Below are 18,278 nucleotides of genomic sequence, written 5' to 3'. Positions count from 1 at the left end.
TCCCAGCTCCCGGTCCCCGGGCTGCACGGGGGCCGTGGCTTCCCCACCGAGCTTCCCCTTTATGGCCGGGGGTCTCGGCCCCTCTGGAAAGGCACCACCTCCAGGTCCCTGGAGAAACTTGCCATCAGGATGGCCCAGAGCAGCGCCCTTTATGAATTGCTGCCGACCGAGACGGCCACGAGGGTGACTGCCGCACACTCAGAGCTAACGCTGGTCTTCACCGGTAGTGTCGCAGAGGCAGTTCCGACCGTCTCCCCTGACAGAGCATGCTCTCTTGAGTTGCTTTCTTTTCCCACGAAGCCCTTGGTGCGTTTGCTGGACCGCTGTGAGCTCTGGAGCTCAGGAGGGCAGCCTGTGTCCTTGGGCATTTCCACATGCCTGCACACGGCTGTGACAGAACGTGCTGCTGACCCTCGGACAGGAAGCTCAGGGTGAAATGAAAAAGACCGAAACTCACAGAGCGCAGGGGTCCTGGGACCCGGGGAGGCTGAGAAAGTGATCGGTGCATCTGTCTTTGGAGGTGGGAACTCAGGGTGTTAATGTGGGAAGAGGAGAGGTGGCCTTTAAGTCCCCAACTCTGCCCCCCGCCTTGTCCTCTTGGTCATCAGCTGCCACATCTGCGTCACCCGAATTGACATTAGACACTGAGGACCTGGGGTCGTGCAGCCGGGGCAAGGCCTTTGGCTGCGCCCGCATCGCTGTGTGAGGCCGGCAGGCGGCAGGTGGCAGGAGCAGGCTGCTCACAGTCGGTCCGCGAGCGCCATGTCCGTCCAGGGCATGGCAAGCGGGCACTGCTCACATTCAGACCTTTGAAACCCACTTGTCTCCCACAGCGTTTTTTCACCGGTCAGCAGGGCTTCAGGTTGTCAGCACCACTCGCGTTGCAACAGGGACGTATCGTCCTGATCACACGATGAAACACAGCACACCGAGCGCCCCGAGCTGACACGGAAGGTGAACTACACGTCCCCTCCCAGGCCGTGCGGCCTGGGGCCGCCAGTCAGGTCGCGCTCCCTCCGCCCCGTGGCTCCTCACTGAGCTGCCTTTGAAGGGGAGGCTATGGGGAAAGTCCAGCAAGAGCTCGAAGTGTCAGGTCGTGGCCCCACGGCACGCCGCCGGCCTTTTATCCTGCCTTCACTTGAACGTGCGCTGTTCAGGACACGTCCGGAGGTTCCGCTCTCCCGCTGTGTGTGGACGAGGTGGGGGCATCGTGCCTGCGGTGTTGGTGACACAGCACAGAGCACAGCCTGCCTTCCGTGATTTTCCATATTTGTTGTGTACCTTTAATTGAGGTTTTATTTTTTCAAGGATTATTATTTTGTCAAGATTTTTTAAAGAAGTCTCCAAGCCAGCACCTACTGGACGCTTGCCCTGTGCCACACGCTGTGCTCAGGGCACTACTTACCCCTTCGATGGCGCCTCATAATGTGACCCCCAGAAAGTGTTGTCACCATCGTAGGGAAGAAGAGACGGAGGGTCAGAGAGGGTGAAACCTTGCCCCACGTCCTGCAGAGGTAGCGGTGGAATCAGGGCTCAGAGTCAGAGCTGTCTTTTGCTGAACGCTGTGCTGACGTCACTAAGTCAAACGTTCCCTCTCTGGGGACGTTCTCCCCACGCAGCCCCTCCTCTCGTGCCCTGTGCACTGTCGCCGCGGCTGCTTCGAGAAACGCTGAGGCCCACCCCTGGCCCTTCGCTTCACCCTGACGCCCGCTCGGGGTTCAGAGCGGAGCCCTCAGAGGAGGAAGGCCTGCCTGGGTGACCACGCCGCCGCCACTGGGAGTTCCGAGGTGCCGAAGCTCTGTCGTGACAAGTCGTGGTTTTCTCGTCACTGGGGGCGTTCAAGAAAATGCGAGGTGACGCCGTAAATGTGCTGTGCACGAAATTGGATTTGACGATCTGCAACGACCCAAACCAGCGAGCTTCCGTTGTCTCAGGACGTAGTGTCTGAATTGCAGGCGCCCTATTGGTCGGCGTCCGGAGAGCACAGTTTTCCTTCTGCGAGGCAGAGTGGAAAGGGAACTGCTCCTGTCCCTCCCTTGTAGTCCCTAAGCTAGTTTTCAAGGTCCTTTCTGAGCCTCTGGGCTCTTCCTCTGGACTCCTTCTGTCCCGTAAACACCCAGCAGCATTTGCCGAACACGCACCCCGAGCCTTCCTCAGGCTGCTGGCTGCTGCAGGAGGGGACAAGTGAGCGACAGAAGCCGCGGCAGCGTGCGGCCGGTGAAGGAAGCCCGGGGCAAGGCCACTCACAGCGAGGGAGAGACGTTACCTGTGATGAGAGCAGTGCAGGGAAAAGCCTCCAGCCCCCGAGGTCTGGGGGAGGCTTTCAAGGAGACCTGAGGGACTTCGTGGCGGTGGTGGGGTCTGCACTGGACCTTGGAGGGGAGGTGGACTAGGTCCCACAGGCGGGCGAGGAGGGAGGAGGGAAGGTGAGGAGGGAGGAGCGTCGAGGGCACGGGCAGAGGCAGGGAGCTGGGTGGGGGGCCCACCCGGACCCTCCTTCGGTGTCCTTCACGCAGCACGGACTGTGCGCCTGCCGTGGGAGGGGCCGGGCTCCGACCTCTCGGCGTCCCCTGGCTCTGTCCTCCTCTGAACTCCCCGCGGTCGCCCTCGTCAGGCTGGGGGCCCTGCGGTCCCCGCTCCACAGACACCAGCTTGACGATTCTGACTCCACCTGAGTCTTTCCCAGCGCCGTTTAGTAAGTACATGTCACTGCGTCTCTGCACCTCGGGCACAAAGAGCCGAGGACACAGCTGCTTGCCCCTTTTGTGGCTGCCTTAATTTTTTTTTGATGGCGGGACTGGAGATTATTTTAATGGAGGGTCCCCAGGACCTCGCACATGCTAAGCACACACTCTGCCGCTGAGCTCTGCCCCTCCCCTTAATTTCTTTCCTAAATTGCCCAGTTTTATCTTTTTTGGAGTCAGAGATGACAGAGCAGGCGTTACGTGTCTCAGCCGTACGCTCGGCTCGTGAACCGGTACCTTGGTATTCGGTTCAGATGTTTCCCTGGTGGTGTTCGCAAGGGAGGCTGACCTTCAGTTCTAGCCCCAGACTAAAGAGCAGACACAGGGCACTGGCTGCGGCCATTTTAAGGTGAAGATTAAATTCAGTGGCTGTTGGAGCAAAACCCTGAGCCCGGAACGTGGGCGCTTCCATTACGGGAGGGGACTTGTCTCCCATGCTGTCATTTTATGAGCACAGGTCACTGAGTTGGTTGAACGGATTTAGATTCACTCTGCTCTCTGCGGTTGGTGAGCTCAGGGAACGCCAGTGCAAGTCCTGTAAGAGCTTCCTCTTGCTGACACACAAACAGGAGGATTCTGGAGCTGGAGGGACGTCGGCCGCCCTAGACGGGTGCTGGGGGTTTACATTAATTTTGTTAAACAAGTGGGTAAGTGACACAAAGTCAAACCAAAAAAAGTATGTGTTTTCTGAAGTAAAACACATTGTTCCAGAGCCACAAAGAGCTCATCCAAGTTCATCGAAGCATGAGCGCCGTGAGGACTCGGCAGTGGGGTCTCTGAGAGGAGCTGGGAGGGCCTCTCGCCCCCGACACAGCCCTGCCCACGGAGCTAACGATGCGAGCGCCCCCCGGTCAGGTGGGGGCCTTGGTGACGCCCTCATCTCAGGGCCTCCTCTGACTGACAAGTGAGTGAGGGCCCCGCTTCAGTCGTATTCACGTAGGAGTTGGGGTGAGAGGTCAGCCTCCTTCGGTGCAGAGGTGCGGCGGCCTCTGGATGGAGAAGCACCCGGCTCAGCCAGCTGTGCGGTGAAGTGACCCTGAGGATTCGTGGACCACATCAAAACGCCGGGGACAGGCAGACCCAGCCCGCAGGGAGACTGCCCGTGTCTGCACTTCGCCCAGGAGCCTCCCGTCCACAGAGCGGACGCCGCGTTCAAGAACAGACTCGCGGTCGTTCCGAGCACAGCAGACGCCCTGCGCACAGCGGTGTGACCAGCCATCGGGACTCTGACCTGTCCTGCAGCTCCTGGACGGCCACCGCATCCAGACCTCTGACGGGACCCATGAGCCAGCCGTGGTGTCGGGCTCCGGCGGCGCGCGTCCAAGGGAGGCCCCACGCGTCCCAGCCGCCCAGTGGCCACGGGAAAGCCAGAGCGTGAAAAGGAACGCGGCTCAAGAGAAAACGAACGTGATCAGGCTTGAGACCTCGAGGGGCGAGGTTTGTGGAAACAGCCGTTTCCCCGCGGGCAGCCTGCACCACGGAGTCGGGGAGGCAGTCCCAGGAGGCCCGAGGGGTTGCGTCTCTGCAGACCACCTGCGGAGTCTCCAGAAACCCTGCTCCAAGTCTGAAGGAAAAGAGTCGTGCCCGGGTCGGCCTGGCCTGCGTAGCGAATTTACACAGTGCTGGGAACGGCAGCAGATGCGGGAAAGATAAACTGAAGGGGCAAGAAAGTTAATCAAATGCCTTTGTCCATCAGTGGCAAGGGGTGTCTCAGGTTCTTAGTAAATTTGCTTCTGACGAGCCGAAGTCCTCGTCTGCAGCTCCTGGAAGGAAGTATCTAAACTCTGACAAAATCAGGGGAGGAGGGTGGAAAAGAATAAACTGAATCTTCCCTTCAAATTCTTTGCGATTATAGGAAGCTGTTTACGTTATAGGGATCCGAGAGAATCACGCCCTGCAGTGGCTCCTGCCGCGAGCAGCCACGTCACCAGCTGCACCTGCCATTCATTCTGTGGCGATACTCAGTTTACTCCCTTGACAACAATGCTCAGCTGCGTGAAATCAGCACCACGTGCCGTCCACCTACCCACGTTGTGCTGAAGACTGTACACTGAAGAACTGTGTATTAATACTTCTGTCGAAGCCCGTTTTAAAAAGAAGATTAAAATTCGAGATTAGAACTTCCAGTGGGTAAAACCCAATTGACTTTTCAGTTGCCCTTTGAGAGCACAGGTTCAGCACAGAGAAGGGCATTGACGAGTCACTTCTGTACCTGCCTGCAGTGACACCTTGATTGAAGTGCGTCTCCTGAAAGGGGAGAGAGCTGCAGAAACGTGTTCCATTTGGAGATGGAACTGTGAACAAAGGGAGGGGTTTCGGTCCTTCCAGGATGCCTCTGCCCCCACTGCCCCCTCCCCACCTGCCCCTCCTCTCTGTGTGCTCGCACACCCACCCTCTCCTCCTCCGGGACCCTCCCCTCCCTCCCCACCGCCAGGCTGGCACGCACATCCAGGGAGGTGGTGAGCAGGACCGGGAGGGCCCCAGGGACGCGAGCCCCCTTGAAGTGGGTTGACAGCAGACACCAGGGCCCAGGGGTCGAGACGTACAACACAACATTCTTTTTCCCCTGAGTCTGAAAGGATGCCGAGTGTTACCCTGTTAATTCACTTGGATTAAAAGTTGCATATCACAAGGGGTAGGGTGTGGCTCAGTGGTAGAACGCATGCGTAGCAGGCACGCAGTCCTGGGTTCCATCCCCAGCACCTCCATTAAAGATAAGTAAATTTTTTTTTAAATCTAATGATCTTCCCCCAAAATCTTTAATTTCTGTTTTTAAAAAATTGTATATTTTTAACTCCTTAATATTTTAGAGGTGACCCAGAATTAGGTGCTAATGGGGACTCACTCATTTCTCAGAGCTCCAAGGGCGCGTGGTTGCCCAGGGTGACGGCAGGTGAGGCGCCGGCTGCCCCGTGTTCACAAGGGGGTCAGGAAGCCCAGTGCAGAACGCTGACCCCCAGCGATGGGGGGACGGTGCTCCTGACACTCCTTGCAAATTCTCTGTGTGTGAAATGTGTCATCATAAAACTGGGGAACAAGACCCTGGGTCCACTGCAGGCGGGTGAGACCACAGGCAGCCTGAGCAGCCTGACGCGGGAGGAAGCCATGCCGGAGCTGTGTGTGCCGCGCCACCTCCCGGCTCGTGGTCACCTTCTGTCACGTTGGGACGCCCCCCCTGTCCCCTTCATGGCAGCAGGTCTGTTTCTGGGACGTCAGTTTGAGCACATGGACACCTGGTCACTGTCTGGTCTGTGGCTGTCTGCCACTCCCACGCCCTTGGAGGGAGGTCGTGGGCGGGTCCCGGCAGCAGCGTGGCTGGGCTGTCGGGACCCAGAGGCTCTGGTGCGTGCGTGTGACTCCAGCGCGTGTTGCAGGAGCCGCGAGCCGTTGTTTTGGAAGGCGCCCACTGCAGTGACGGGTGTTTGGGGAAATGGGGGAGGATGCTAGCGGAACAGTTTGCTTCTCTGGACGTGGGCTCGGGCCTGTGGACACGCTCAGGCCGCGGTGGTCCAGTGCAACGCCTCCCCGGGTGCTTGTGAGAAGTCCAGTCTCAGGCCCCACCGCAGACCCCCTCAGGCCCCCAGGCGACCCAGGTGCTTATGGATCCAGTCCCTTTGGGCTCCACTCCAGACCAGGCCTCCAGGACGCAGACGGGCCGCCCCGGCGTAGACCACCCGTGAGCTCAGGGGTGTCCTGGGAGTGACGCTGAGTGTCTGTCTCTGACCCGTGACGGACAGCCTGCGACTTTCCTCCGGGCGTGGAAGGCAGGCCTGCCCGGCTCTTTGTGGGGGAGCCTGAGGGGGTGGGCCGGACTAGTCAACGGGCCCCGCCTTGGGTTTCAGGGTGTCCGTGTGGCCAGGTGTTAGCTGTGTCCTGCGAGCAGTCTCGAGGGGGCCCCCAGGGAGAGAGGAAATTGAGCGGGTGGAGTGACCTGCTCTGCCCACGCAGGTGGAGGCTGTGACTCGGTGGAATGGCTTCTGAGCTGTCGTTGAGGCAAGTGAAGACTCAGAGATAAACGGGCCCTGGGCCGAGTGGCAAGAAAAGCTTTCCCACAGACTCCCGAGTGCTCTTGAGAGTCACGGGAGCTGGGATCCACCGAAGCCATTCACGCTGGCCAGGGGCCCGGGCAGGGCGATGGGCGTGCGGGGCACCCGGAGGTGGCAGGTGCGCTTCCCCCCTACTCTGCGCTTTGGTGTCTCCTAGCTCATCGAATGTCAGCACTAAAATCATCTTGACGCCTCAAACGAGAACTTCCGCAGCGTAGACAGTTTCCAGGCTGAATGTCCCCAGCACGGCAGTGGCCTGAGAGAAGGCATCTGGTCGTCTTCGACCTCCTTCCGTGCACTGGGAACGGGGCAGATGGGAGGAAAACTGAGTCAGTGGCCACGCTCCCCAAAGTAAACTCCCCGTTTCGGCCTCCGGATGGAACGACAGAGCCACGGCCTCTGCCTGCCGTCTGGGGCCCACCCCTTGTGTGACGCTTTTGCTTTCGTGTTTTGGTGGACCCAGTTTTGAACCTGTGTTTTTTTTAAACAGTTCTCGGTAAAATCAGGAGTGCTGTCGGGAGTGCCCAGCTTCTGATGTCCCAGAAGTTCCAGCAGTTTTATTGGCTTTGCCAGCAGAACATGGTGAGTGGACCCTCAGATCCCCTCGGCCCCTTGCAGCCACGCCGAGCGCTCACCCCTCCACCCTCACTGCTCTCCTGCCCGCTAGAGGCACCTGTCCGTGCAGCCTGCAGTGGACAGAGGGGGCGACCTAGCTTTGGGGACGATCCAAATGTGCAGCCAAAGCCAAGAGGCTGCAGGGTTCGGGGACAAGGGCAGAGGGTGGGCAGGACGACAGGTCTCCCTGGTGCCATGTGAGGTGCCTTAGCCACTGGACCGTCCCCCGGGGGCCGTGAGAAGGAGGTGCAGTGGAAACCCTGTCCCAGCAGACACGACACGTGGAAATGGTGATGGGGGGCAGGAACAGAACCGTGAACAGCTGCATCACAGAGACTAGGGTGAGATTTTAGAAATACTTCGGGCTTTGTATTTTACTGTCAGGACTGAACTGAAATACCAGGGACTGAAGTAGGTAATACCACTGGCGTCAGGCCTGGCTCCGATCTTCCTGAAAATCAAAGGGAGAGAATATATATGTTACATAGTATTCTTTATAGGTATTCTTTGTATATTATACAATTATGCATGATACATGTATTACGTGTAAAGAATAATATACAATATAATAAAAATTACATAACGTAACATATTATATCTACTGTTCCATGTACGTATGCTTACATGTACTATGTATTGTGCACGCGTGCGTATACACACACGTGTACATTATGTGTGCGTGTATTTACATACGTATTGTATCTACGTAAACATGTACATAAATGTCTGTAGTTACACACTTTTCCTTAGCGACTAAAGAAAGTGTCCACTTCACATTAGTTGGAGGAATAACTAAACACGGTTCACGTCACTTCGCGTGCTCTTTATCACCTGTACGTTGACTCCTTTCAGGCCAAACTGCGTCATGAAGACCCACGTGGGTCCCTGCTAGGCCTCCCGTGAGCGGTGGCTCGGGGGATTTGACTGTGTTCTGTCCCGTTGTTAATCTCCCAGGAGGCACGTGAACCTGCAGGCTGTTCTTCCCCGTCAGCGGCACCGGCCTTGCCGCCTTCATCCCTTTAAATCGGGGTCACTGAACAGTATGTTTCCTCGCATACTTTTCAGTGAGTCCCAGGGCGTCCCCCTCGTGCTGCCTGTGACGTGAGGCTGGAATCGACATCCGCAGGGGCTCGGGCGGCTGTGGGACCACAGAGCCGCAGGGACGCTCAGCTGCCAGGTCGCCAGCCGTGCTCAGGCTCCGTGGTCACGTCTGTTCAACTCTTATCTTTCGGGAGTTGATTCAGGCCACTCGAGAGCGGGGTGCCCGCTGCCCTGAGTCGGGCGGAGGGTGGGCGGGCAGAAACCCACTGTCCAGAGCCCCTGGCCTGCCACGTGAGCCCCTGCCAGGAGCGGCTGGTGTTCGCCTCGAACCCGCCCACCCTGCAGCCTCAGTGCCTCTTGCACACATCAGGCTGCACTTGGTGGAAAACTCAGAAAGTCTGGCGCGGCTGCTTCCTTGCCTTTTGACCTCTTTCTGGGGTTAGAGAAAAGCCTCCAAGGCATCTGGTGGAGAGTTGAGGGCGGGCTGTTAGCCGCCTGGCCCCAGGGAGGCTGAAGTGTGGCCCGGCGCCTTGCTCGCCAGAGCCAGGCCGTCCATAGCTGGACGCTTCCGGTAGGGAACTGGGCTTAAGCCAAAGGGGTGACCCTCGCTGGCAAGTCAGACCCCCTGCGTGTTTGGGATGGACGGCCTGCGACTTGTCCAGACCACACGGGGAAGGACCTGCCCTCGAGGCTGGCGGGGCGACACGTGTGCCTCTTGGTGCCTCAGCGGTTCAGCCTCCCCGGCGAGCTGGGAGAAACGGAATCACATTCAGACCCCAGCGGGGTCTGTCGGACACTGCGTCTGAACAAGGCCAAAGGCCCCTTCTCAGCCCTTCCCAGAGCAACATGGGCATGCGCAGAAGGCTCCAGATCACAGAGTGTCAGAGCGCATGTCAGGGGACCCCTGACGTCAGGGCCGGGGAGCCACATGCATCCACCGGCCTGCACGCTAGCGGAGATCGGTGGCTCCGCGCCGTTGCCGGGGAGCCTGGCAGACACCACACTGACACCAACAATAAGATTCATAAACAGATCGGGCGGCTGACTGTCCAGTGGACGCAGATGCAGCCACCTCCCCCGAGAAGGGACGGAGGACGCGGGACACGAGCTTGGCTGCACCCATTCCAGCGGCTGGATATGGCCTCCACATGGTGGGAGCCCAGAGGACAGAGGTTTCACTAGCCTAGAGGAGGTCAAGTGATGACAGTGTCTGCCCTGGCCACAGCCTCTGGACAGGATGGGGTGCAGGTGGGCTTTGGGGCCTGCCTGGAGCCACCGTCCCGACTCCCCACACAGCCAGGCACTGTCACGTGGCACCTGCAGGAGAAGCTGGCTGCACGGCCAGGTCTCCCGGAGAGGGCGCTCCGCAGGGGACCTGCCTGTGGGGGGGAAGCCCCCTCCGCCCCCTAGCCCTGGCTGTCCGCTTCTCTCCGCCACGCCCGGAACACGGCCCTGCAGGCGAGACCTCGGCACTGCTTCTTCACGCGCAGCGGCTGAGTTCAGGCTCAGGCAAGTACGTGAAAGATCCAGGCCTGCCTGATGCCCCGGCCTCGGATGAAACCCTGCTACGCTGTCCTTGTCCCCGACCCTGACCTGACCCAGTCCTGCCCCTGTCCCTGCTCCCTCCCTGACCCTGCCCGTCCTGTCCTGCCCCTGTCCCTACACCTGCCCCTGTCCCTGCACCTGCCCCATCCCTGCCCCATCCCTGCCCCTGTCCCCGTCCCTGCCCTGTTCCTGCACCTGCCCCTGACCCTGCACCTGCCCCATCCCTGTCCTGTCCCTGCCTTGTCCCTGCCCCCATCCCTGACCCTGCACCTGCCTCTGCACAGCGGGCTCCTGGGATGCGCACACCCAGCTCGCCCCCTGGTGGCCCAACAGAAGAACAGTCCCCAAACTGCAGAAAATGGCTCTGGACTGCAGTCCCCACTGCTGACAAGGAGAAAACGAGAGCGTTCTGTGCAAGAGGCTCGAACGCGGTTCTTACTCCACCTCTGTGTCAGCACAGGCTGCCGTCTGGCTGCGTCCAGCTGGAGGGATGGGCTCAAAAAGGGACCATGTGGACTGGCTGTCCAGCCAGCACTGAACGTCTCTGTGCCCAGAATTCATCTGTGGAGCCCTAACCCCCACAGGCGGTGTCAGGAGGGGCCTTTGGGCGGCGATGAGGTCGTGAGGGAGGGGCCCCCGGGAGTGGATGAGAGCCCGATAGCAGGCCCCCGGGAAGCCCCCAGCTCGCCCCCACTTGAGGACGCAGGGACCGTCTGTGTGCCAGGACGGGCCTCCCCGGCCGCTGCATCTGCCTGCACCCTGACCTCGGACGTCCAGCCCCAGAACTGGGAGAGGCAGCCCCGTCTGTGGTGTTCGCGTCTCAGCGGCCAAGTGGCCAGGACCAAGGGTGAAGGGCATTCAGACCAAACCAGAGAGAAGAGCCTGCTGTGCTGAGTGCGAAGGGCCCCGTCGGCTGGAAGCTGCACCTTGTAGGCGAAGTCAGATTAGCATGCACCCACCAGAAAGCTGCTGTTTACTCAGGTAGCCCCCACCCGCTGAATCCAGGGATCCACACCCGGAAAAATGCACCCTGGTAACCGAGGGGCTGCAAACGGAGGGGCCCCCCAGCGGGGAAGTGGCCAGTGCAGCAGGAGAGGCCAGGCTGCCAGCTGTCTGATCTTGGGCGGTCACCCGGTCTGCCGTGTAGGCGACTCACGGAAACCACCAGACGTCAGGCTCCGTGTGCAGAAACAAAACCCACCCAGCGGGGCCGGCAGTCGCCCTGGGCTGCTGCGGGGGTCTGTCGCACGGCCTGCACCTCCGAGGGTGGGAACCGTCCCGAGACGGCTCTGTCCCCTCGGGAGATGGACTTGTCTGCGAGCAAAGCAGAGGAATCCGTGGTTCATCTGTAGGGTGTCGCCGACCATCAGACAAACAGAGAGCCCCGGCTCCGAGCGCCGTCTCATCGCCACCCGGCACCGCCAGCCCCCGCAGACCTGGGCAGCGTCCCCTGAGAACCCTGCGGGCCACCCCAACATGGGCGGGGCTGCTGTCACAGTCAAGCCTTCAGAACTATTGCTTGTGCCACCAGCCCAGGGCCGAGGGAAGCAAGTCCCGAGTGGAACGATGTGTGTTCTTAACAGACAGCGTCTTCTCTGTATTTTCTTCCAGCTGTGCTGAGATTTAGTTAACGCAGAGCACGATGCAGATTTAAGGAGTGCAGCTTAAGGCTCTGACTTACCTACACCATGAAATAATCACCACGATAAGTTTAGTGAACATCCAAAATTAAGGGAGTTGAAAAATGCGTTTTTCCTTGCGACAGAAGCCTAGGATCTGCTCCCGACCTTCACGCATGGCGCACAGCGGGGCCGGTACGGTTAGCACGCTGCGCACGCCGCCCCCCGCTACTCGTCTGCCTGCCACTGGAAGTGTGCGCCTCCGCGCCGCCTCCCCCGCCCACCCCGCCTCTGGCAGCCGCACGTCCGACCTCCTTCGCTGCGAGGTTTCTCGCTCGTTTCTGAGGTGCAGCTGGCCTCCAGCCCAGGCCAGTTCCCGGTGCACGGCCCGGTCGTGCAGCGCTTCTGCGCGTCTCAGGGAAGTCCAGCTCCCACCTGTCACCACACACGCCACGGGATTGTCGCCTGCACTCCCCACACTGCACACTTCATACCCGGGACTCGTCGTTTTGCAGCTGGAAGTGCGTTCGTCCACACCTCCCTCGCCTCCTCCCCCCGGCCTGTGTGCCCTCTGCATCTGTGACCCTGTTTCTGTTTGGTTATGTTTGTTTGTTTGCTCTGATTTTTAGATTCCACATATAAGTGAAATCATACATTATTTTTTTCCTGTCTGACATATTTTTATCGAACTATAGTTGATTTACAACGTCATGCTCGTTCACGTATCAAATATCCATATGTGTTCCTTTCCGCGTCCTTTCTCGTTCTAGGTTATTACAAGTATTGGACACAGCTCCCTGTGCTGCACAGTGGACCTTGCTGTTCTGTCTGACTTATGCATTGTTGCACATGTCATTATTTCATTTTTTTTTTTTTTTTGGCTGAGCAGCATTCCGCTGTACAAATGCTGCACCTCTTGACCCGGCCCCGTCGGCGGGCACTCGGGTGCTTCCCCGTCTGGGCTGCTGTGAATGCCGGGGCGCGTGCCTTTCTGAGTCGGTGTCCTTGTTTTCCCAGATGACACCCTGGGGAGCAGCTGCTGGGCTGTGCGCTGGCTCTGTTTTCAATTTTTTGAGGAACCCGCATACTGTTCTCCTCAGCGGCTGCACCGACTTCCATTCCCACCAGCACTGGGCGAGGGTCCCCTGCTCTCCACACCTTTGGCGACACTCGTAGTTCGTGGTCTTTTTGAGGCCAGTCTAACAGGTGTGAGGGGTACCTCTCTGTGGTTTTGGTTGAGTTTCCCTGATGATCAGGGATGCTGGGCCCCATTTCCTGTGCTGTTGGCATCGGTGCATCTTCTTTGGGAAAATGTCTGTTCAGATCCTGTGCCTGGTTTTTAGTTGGGCTAATAGACATTTTTAGAGCGGTTCTAGGTTCACAGAAAAATTGAGTGAAAAACAGAGAAACACAGAAGACGCCCAGGTGCTCCTTGCTCCCACTCACTCAGAGCCTCCCCTTCGCCAGCACGCCCACCAGGGGGTGCGTTTGTTACCATCGGTGACCCCCGTGGACGCACCACCACCCAGAGCCCACGGCTGACATTCAGGGTCACACTCAGTGTCATGCAGCCTGGGGGCTTGGACAGATGTGTAACGTGTCCACATGACAGCGTCCCCAAACCCCCTGTGCGCCACCTGTTCATCCATCCTGTCCCCAAGGCCTGACAACCCCCAGCTCCTTCCTGGCTCCATAGTTTTGTCTTTTCCAGAACGTCACAGAGTTGGAGTCATACAGGGTGTGGCCTTTTCAGCTTCTTCAGCTATCAGCAAATGCTTGTGTAAGCGGTTACTGCATCATCGTGAGCCCTGGGGAATATTCGCACTGGATTTTGAATTGGTGGTGCTTCTCTCCCCTGGGATGCCGCAGCCCTAACAGCCTGTGTGTCTGCAGGACCCGAGCGCCATGCCCAGACCCACGTCACAGGACCTGGCGGGCTACTGGGACATGCTGCAGCTCTCGGTGCAGGACGTCAGCATGAAGTTCGACGAGCTGCACCAGCTGAAGCTCAGCGACTGGAAGGCGGTGGAGTCCCCGGAGAGAGAGGTGAGGGCCCGCCCTGCCGGCGCCGCGTCCCCGCCGGCCACTTCGATGTCCAGCCCGCCTGCTCCACATGCCGCGCTGCGACGTGCGTCTCAGTCTCTGGTTAGCGAGACGGGCCCCCGTGTCCACGTATAGGTCTGTGTGCGCGTGGGGTTGGAGGCACAGCCGCCAGCTCTCAGTCAGCCTCTTTCTTGCCCAGACAGTTCCGGGAAGGCGCTCACAGGGACCCATGCAAACCTGCAGCCTCGTTTCCTGTAGGGACCTGGCCTCGGAATTATTTTCGTCAAAACTCTGTTTGGATTGTACTGAGATGACTTCCTGCGGGGAAGGTTTCGGGTCGCTTGCAGTGCCCCCCCCCTTCTAGTTGCATATCTGCAGGAAAGGGGGAAGCGCTTTAAACGTGACTGGATGGTTTGAGGGCGTAAGCTTCCTCTCCATCCGGCAGCCTCGGCCCTGAAAGTGTCCATGAAGTTCAAAGCCTGCTTTCCCTTCTTCCTTTAGAGACGCCTCTGCAGTGGGGCCGTTAGTAGGTCTGAGTTAACAGCAGGGATACTGGCTTCCTAGCGCATTGTAGGGAGGTCCTCAGTAATTGCAGACGTTGTCAATTAAAATAAAATGATGAAGAAAATTCACCCAGCCCGCTCTGGGGCAGTGGTGTGCCACACGCGGCTGAGGGTGTACGTCTGGATGATTAGAACGAAACATCGTCACAATCACCTATTTCCCTTAAAAGGTGGGATTCCAGGCTGGACGCCAGAGCCGCCCTTGCTGGTGGCTGGAAAGTCCTTCTCGCCACAGGTGACGGGCAGGGGCCACGCCAGGGGCCAGGCTGTGCGTGAGCCGTGGAAGGACCGTTAGCAAGCCCGGGAAATCTGGTTTGCTCTTGACGTGAAAGAGGTCCTGGGTAATGGTTCCAAATGATAAAGTGCTGGTTCCGCTAAAGCGCTGAGAGCACGGCTCCCTGAGCCAGCCTGGAGGCGAGCGACGATCCTCCATTTCCCATCCTTCGTCATCGACAGCCATCGCCACCCCTCCTACCTAAAGAACACACAGGGAATCGCCCTCAGAACGACGGCGCGGTCCTGCCGAGGGTGTGCGCCCGTCCAGGAGAGGCACAGCCTTTAACACAGCCGAGCCTCCGCGCCGGCCCCGGGCGCTGAGCCGCCACTCCGTGGGCCTGCAGGCCCCCCTGCCCTGCACCTGTCAACGGAGACTCTCCTTCCTCACAGCCCCGTACTTCAGCCCAAAAGAAGAGCAAAGAGCTAGAGAAACAGGGCCACACCCATGATGCAGGAATTAAATCCCAAAATAGCTGAAAGTGTTCACAGATCAGTCACCCCTGGTGGGAGCCCTGCCCCAGGGTCAGGAGGGACCCTTGCTTCTGGCCCAAGTCACCCTCAGATAAGCCACAGGAATGAAGTTTCAGAGACCGAAACACTCTTCCTGCCAAACACGACGTGATGTCACTGGGGTTCCGCTTCGTGCACTCACCTGAATGTGCACCAATGTCCAAGCTCAGATGCACCTGGAGCCCCCCCCCCCACCAGCCAGGTATCTGTTCAGAAAAGGAAGCTTCCGGCCCCTCATGGTGCGCCCCTTCCCAACAGGGGGCGAGGCTGCAGGTTTGCGTCATCCCACCACCAGGAAGGTCCGCCCTGGCGAGCGAGGCCAGCGCACCACAGCACGACGGCGGGCCACGGGCCTCCCGGCAGAAGGGTGCAGCACAGCTGTGGGCTTTATCTTCTAGAAAGGGTGCACACGTGTCTGGGTGCGGCTTACTTGAGGACGTGAGCTAAGGGTCAGAAATAATTACCTGCCTCCTTTCAGCCAGCGAGGGACAAGTCTGTATCCACACGGAGTTAGTGTCGTGGGGCTTAAGGCCCCTGGTAGAGACTGAGGCCAGTGGTCCCCGGGACAACCCCGTGAGATGGTGTCCATGAACGTCCCTGGAGCTTGGGGTCTGCTGAAAAGACGGTCGTGTGGGACAGAGATGTCGAGCGGCATCTCCCGGGAGCCCTGGGCGGCTCCAGACCTCGAGAGCGCGGGGCTTGCCGGTGCTCAGGTGACAGGGGAGTGTCCACCTGGCGACACGGGCAGAGCAGCGCTGAGACCAAGGAGGGGTCCGTGGTCGCGTCCTGATTTGTAAGCACTTCACCAGACCCTCCCCCGCCCGGGGGACCGAGGGAAGGGACAGAGGAGCCCAGCTGCTATCTCGGAGGGGCCGGAGGGCAGAGGGGAGCGGTGGGGAAGGCAGGTCTCCTCCAACACCCCCAATTCTGATTTGTGATGCTTTTCAGGAAGAAAGAAAGGTCCCCCCTCCAATACCAAAGAAGCCCCCCAAGGGGAGACTCCCCATCACGAGAGAGAAGTCCCTGGACCTGCCGGACAGACAGCGCCAGGAGGCCCGGAGGCGGCTGGCGGCCGCCAAGAGGGCAGCGTCCTTCCGACAGAGCTCGGCCAGCGAGCGCGCCGACAGCATCGAGATCTACATCCCCGAGGCCCAGACGCGGCTCTAGGGCCCCGCAACCCCCGCCTGACCGCACCCCGCGCAGTGTCCCCCACCTGTACTCTGTCTCCTTCCTCCGCCACGTCCGCCCTGCTCTTGTGTTCTGTGCTGTCAACACACGGGAACGCTGTGCTGTCTGCGGCTGGCAAGCTCACGGCCAGGAGGACCTCCTGGGGACCGGATTGCCGGCTCCGGCCAGCCGTGACGGGAGGCGTGGGGACACCTGACTCGCCCACTCTGTTCTCAGGGGGCACGGAGCACCTCTTGAGACGGAACCCGATCGCACTTTGTTATTTATATTTTTATAAATTGTGTGATCACCCGAGGCAAGCCTAGCGAGTAACTGGCCGGGCACGCCTCCCCGCCCCCCGAGGCTTTAGGGACCCCAGGAGGAAGGTGCTACAGCTTCAGCGCAGGAAGGAAGGACCCCCGCCCCGCCCCAGCCACGCCCTCACTGAGGTTCCTGGTGAGGAAGTCGTCTTCTCCAGCCACCAAGCTCCCCGCCGTGTGGTCTCCAGACGCCCGGGGGTGGAAGGCCGCCCCGCAGGCCCCAGCGCAGCTCTCCACAGGCCAAGGACAGCGGACGCACGCTCGCCCCGGGAGGGGCGGACGGAAGCAGCGAGTCTCTGACAAGCCTGGCTCTTCGGTGGCAGGAGTCCAAAGGGAAGGACACTGTCCTTGCTCAGATGAAAGCGTTTTATTTTTTATTCCTTTGTAACTCGCAGTGTCACACACGGTTCTGTTCTTAAGTGTCACCCTCTATGCGTCACGTGATTTTTTTGACAGCTGTGTACATATTCTCCAGCGCTCTCTCAGTTAACTTCCCAGGGTATCCTCAAAAACGAAAAACAAAGAAAAAAAGTTTGCCTGTTTAAAATGACAGTTGTGATGCCGTAGAAAGTCTGACTGTGAATGTGAGTGGTAAGTATATCTCAGTTTAAATGGTCAAGGAGAAGCGTCGTTCACATTTGCACTTTTCCACGGTTCTTTTGTCCTGTGCGGTACTGCCGAAGTCCACAGTCTGTCTCCTGCCTGTTTTAGGCAGGACAGCAAACAACGCAGAAGCAAAAAGGTCGCGTGTGGTTTCCAGCTGGGGGCTTCAAGAAAAGAAATCCATTTTCGTGATTTGACTGGCACCAGAGAAAAAGACAGGGCTCTCGTGGAAGATTTCCATCTGTGTCATTAAACGCAGACCGTGTGACCATTGCTGCAATTCGAGGGTGTCTGTCTGCTCAGACACGTCTTCAGAGGAAGCGCCCACCAGTTTATCCGTTTGGCCCCACGCCGGAGTCCTCGCCGGGACTCCAGGTAAAAGCCGGGCTGCGGTGCCCCGCGTTTCCGCCGGCGCCGGGTCCCCTGCGGCCCAGGAGGGCTGTGCCCCAGGCAGACGCCCTCCCTCAGCACTTTGTTTTCCTCCCGACTCGCACTTTAAGTCGCGCCCAGCTCTCCCTGCGGCCCGGGGCCCCGTCGAGAGCCTCCGGAGAGGTCCTCGTGGGGCGGGGGTGGCAGGGAGCCCCCAGCCCCACCTCCTCCTCGGTGTCCCCTCCCACTGAGCACGGGGTTCGTGGGAGCACAGGTGACGCTAACGCACGTTTAGCTTCACAGTTCTACTTTTTTAAAGCCGAGTAGTTAAGAGCTCCCTGTAAGAACAAAACCCTGTCAGTTGAACCTCATATCTGGTATATAGTTTACCAAACAGCCTTAAAATATATTTGGAAGCAAAAATCAGTACGAATGTATATCCTTTAAAAATGCAAAAAAAAATTTCCCTGAAATATTCTTCTATAAATGAATCCTGTGTCCCCTAGAGTGTTTAAACATTTTTTCTACCTAAATAAACACCTGAACCCTGAGTGGTAGACAGTAATGATGCTTCTTCCGGGATCTGCCTGGATTCGCAGGCGTTGGCGTTTTGGACGTTAAGAATGATGCGTTACGTAGACGAGCAGGTCTTTAGAAATAACCACAGAAAAGCCGGTGTTCATGGGAAGACGCACACGGCGCGCACGCCTGTCAGCCCGCTCGCGTGTGCGCCGCCCAGAAGCTGACGGACTCGAGCTCATGTCCTCGAGCTGGCCCAGAACCGACAAATCATGAAGCTAGACAGGGACTGTTCGTT

At 58.8% G+C, this 18,278-nt stretch overlaps 1 protein-coding gene across 1 annotated transcript in view; it reads left to right on the top strand.

Moving 5' to 3' along the window:
- Positions 1-18,012, top strand: part of DLGAP2 (DLG associated protein 2) — a 363,853-nt gene extending 345,841 nt beyond the window's left edge. Inside the window, exons 14-16 of the mRNA XM_072950578.1 lie at positions 7,281-7,372; positions 13,504-13,656; positions 15,951-18,012. Of these exons, the coding sequence (XP_072806679.1) occupies positions 7,281-7,372; positions 13,504-13,656; positions 15,951-16,169 (464 nt within the window). The 3' untranslated portion in view covers positions 16,170-18,012. The remainder of the gene's footprint in view (positions 1-7,280; positions 7,373-13,503; positions 13,657-15,950) is intronic.
- The last annotated feature ends 266 nt before the right edge of the window (positions 18,013-18,278 follow it).

Source organism: Vicugna pacos, chromosome 26 (assembly GCF_048564905.1).
Source record: "Vicugna pacos chromosome 26, VicPac4, whole genome shotgun sequence".
Lineage (NCBI taxonomy): Eukaryota > Metazoa > Chordata > Mammalia > Artiodactyla > Camelidae > Vicugna > Vicugna pacos.
The sequence above is the reverse complement of the archived record's forward strand: the minus strand, read 5'-3'. Positions and strand labels throughout refer to the sequence as shown.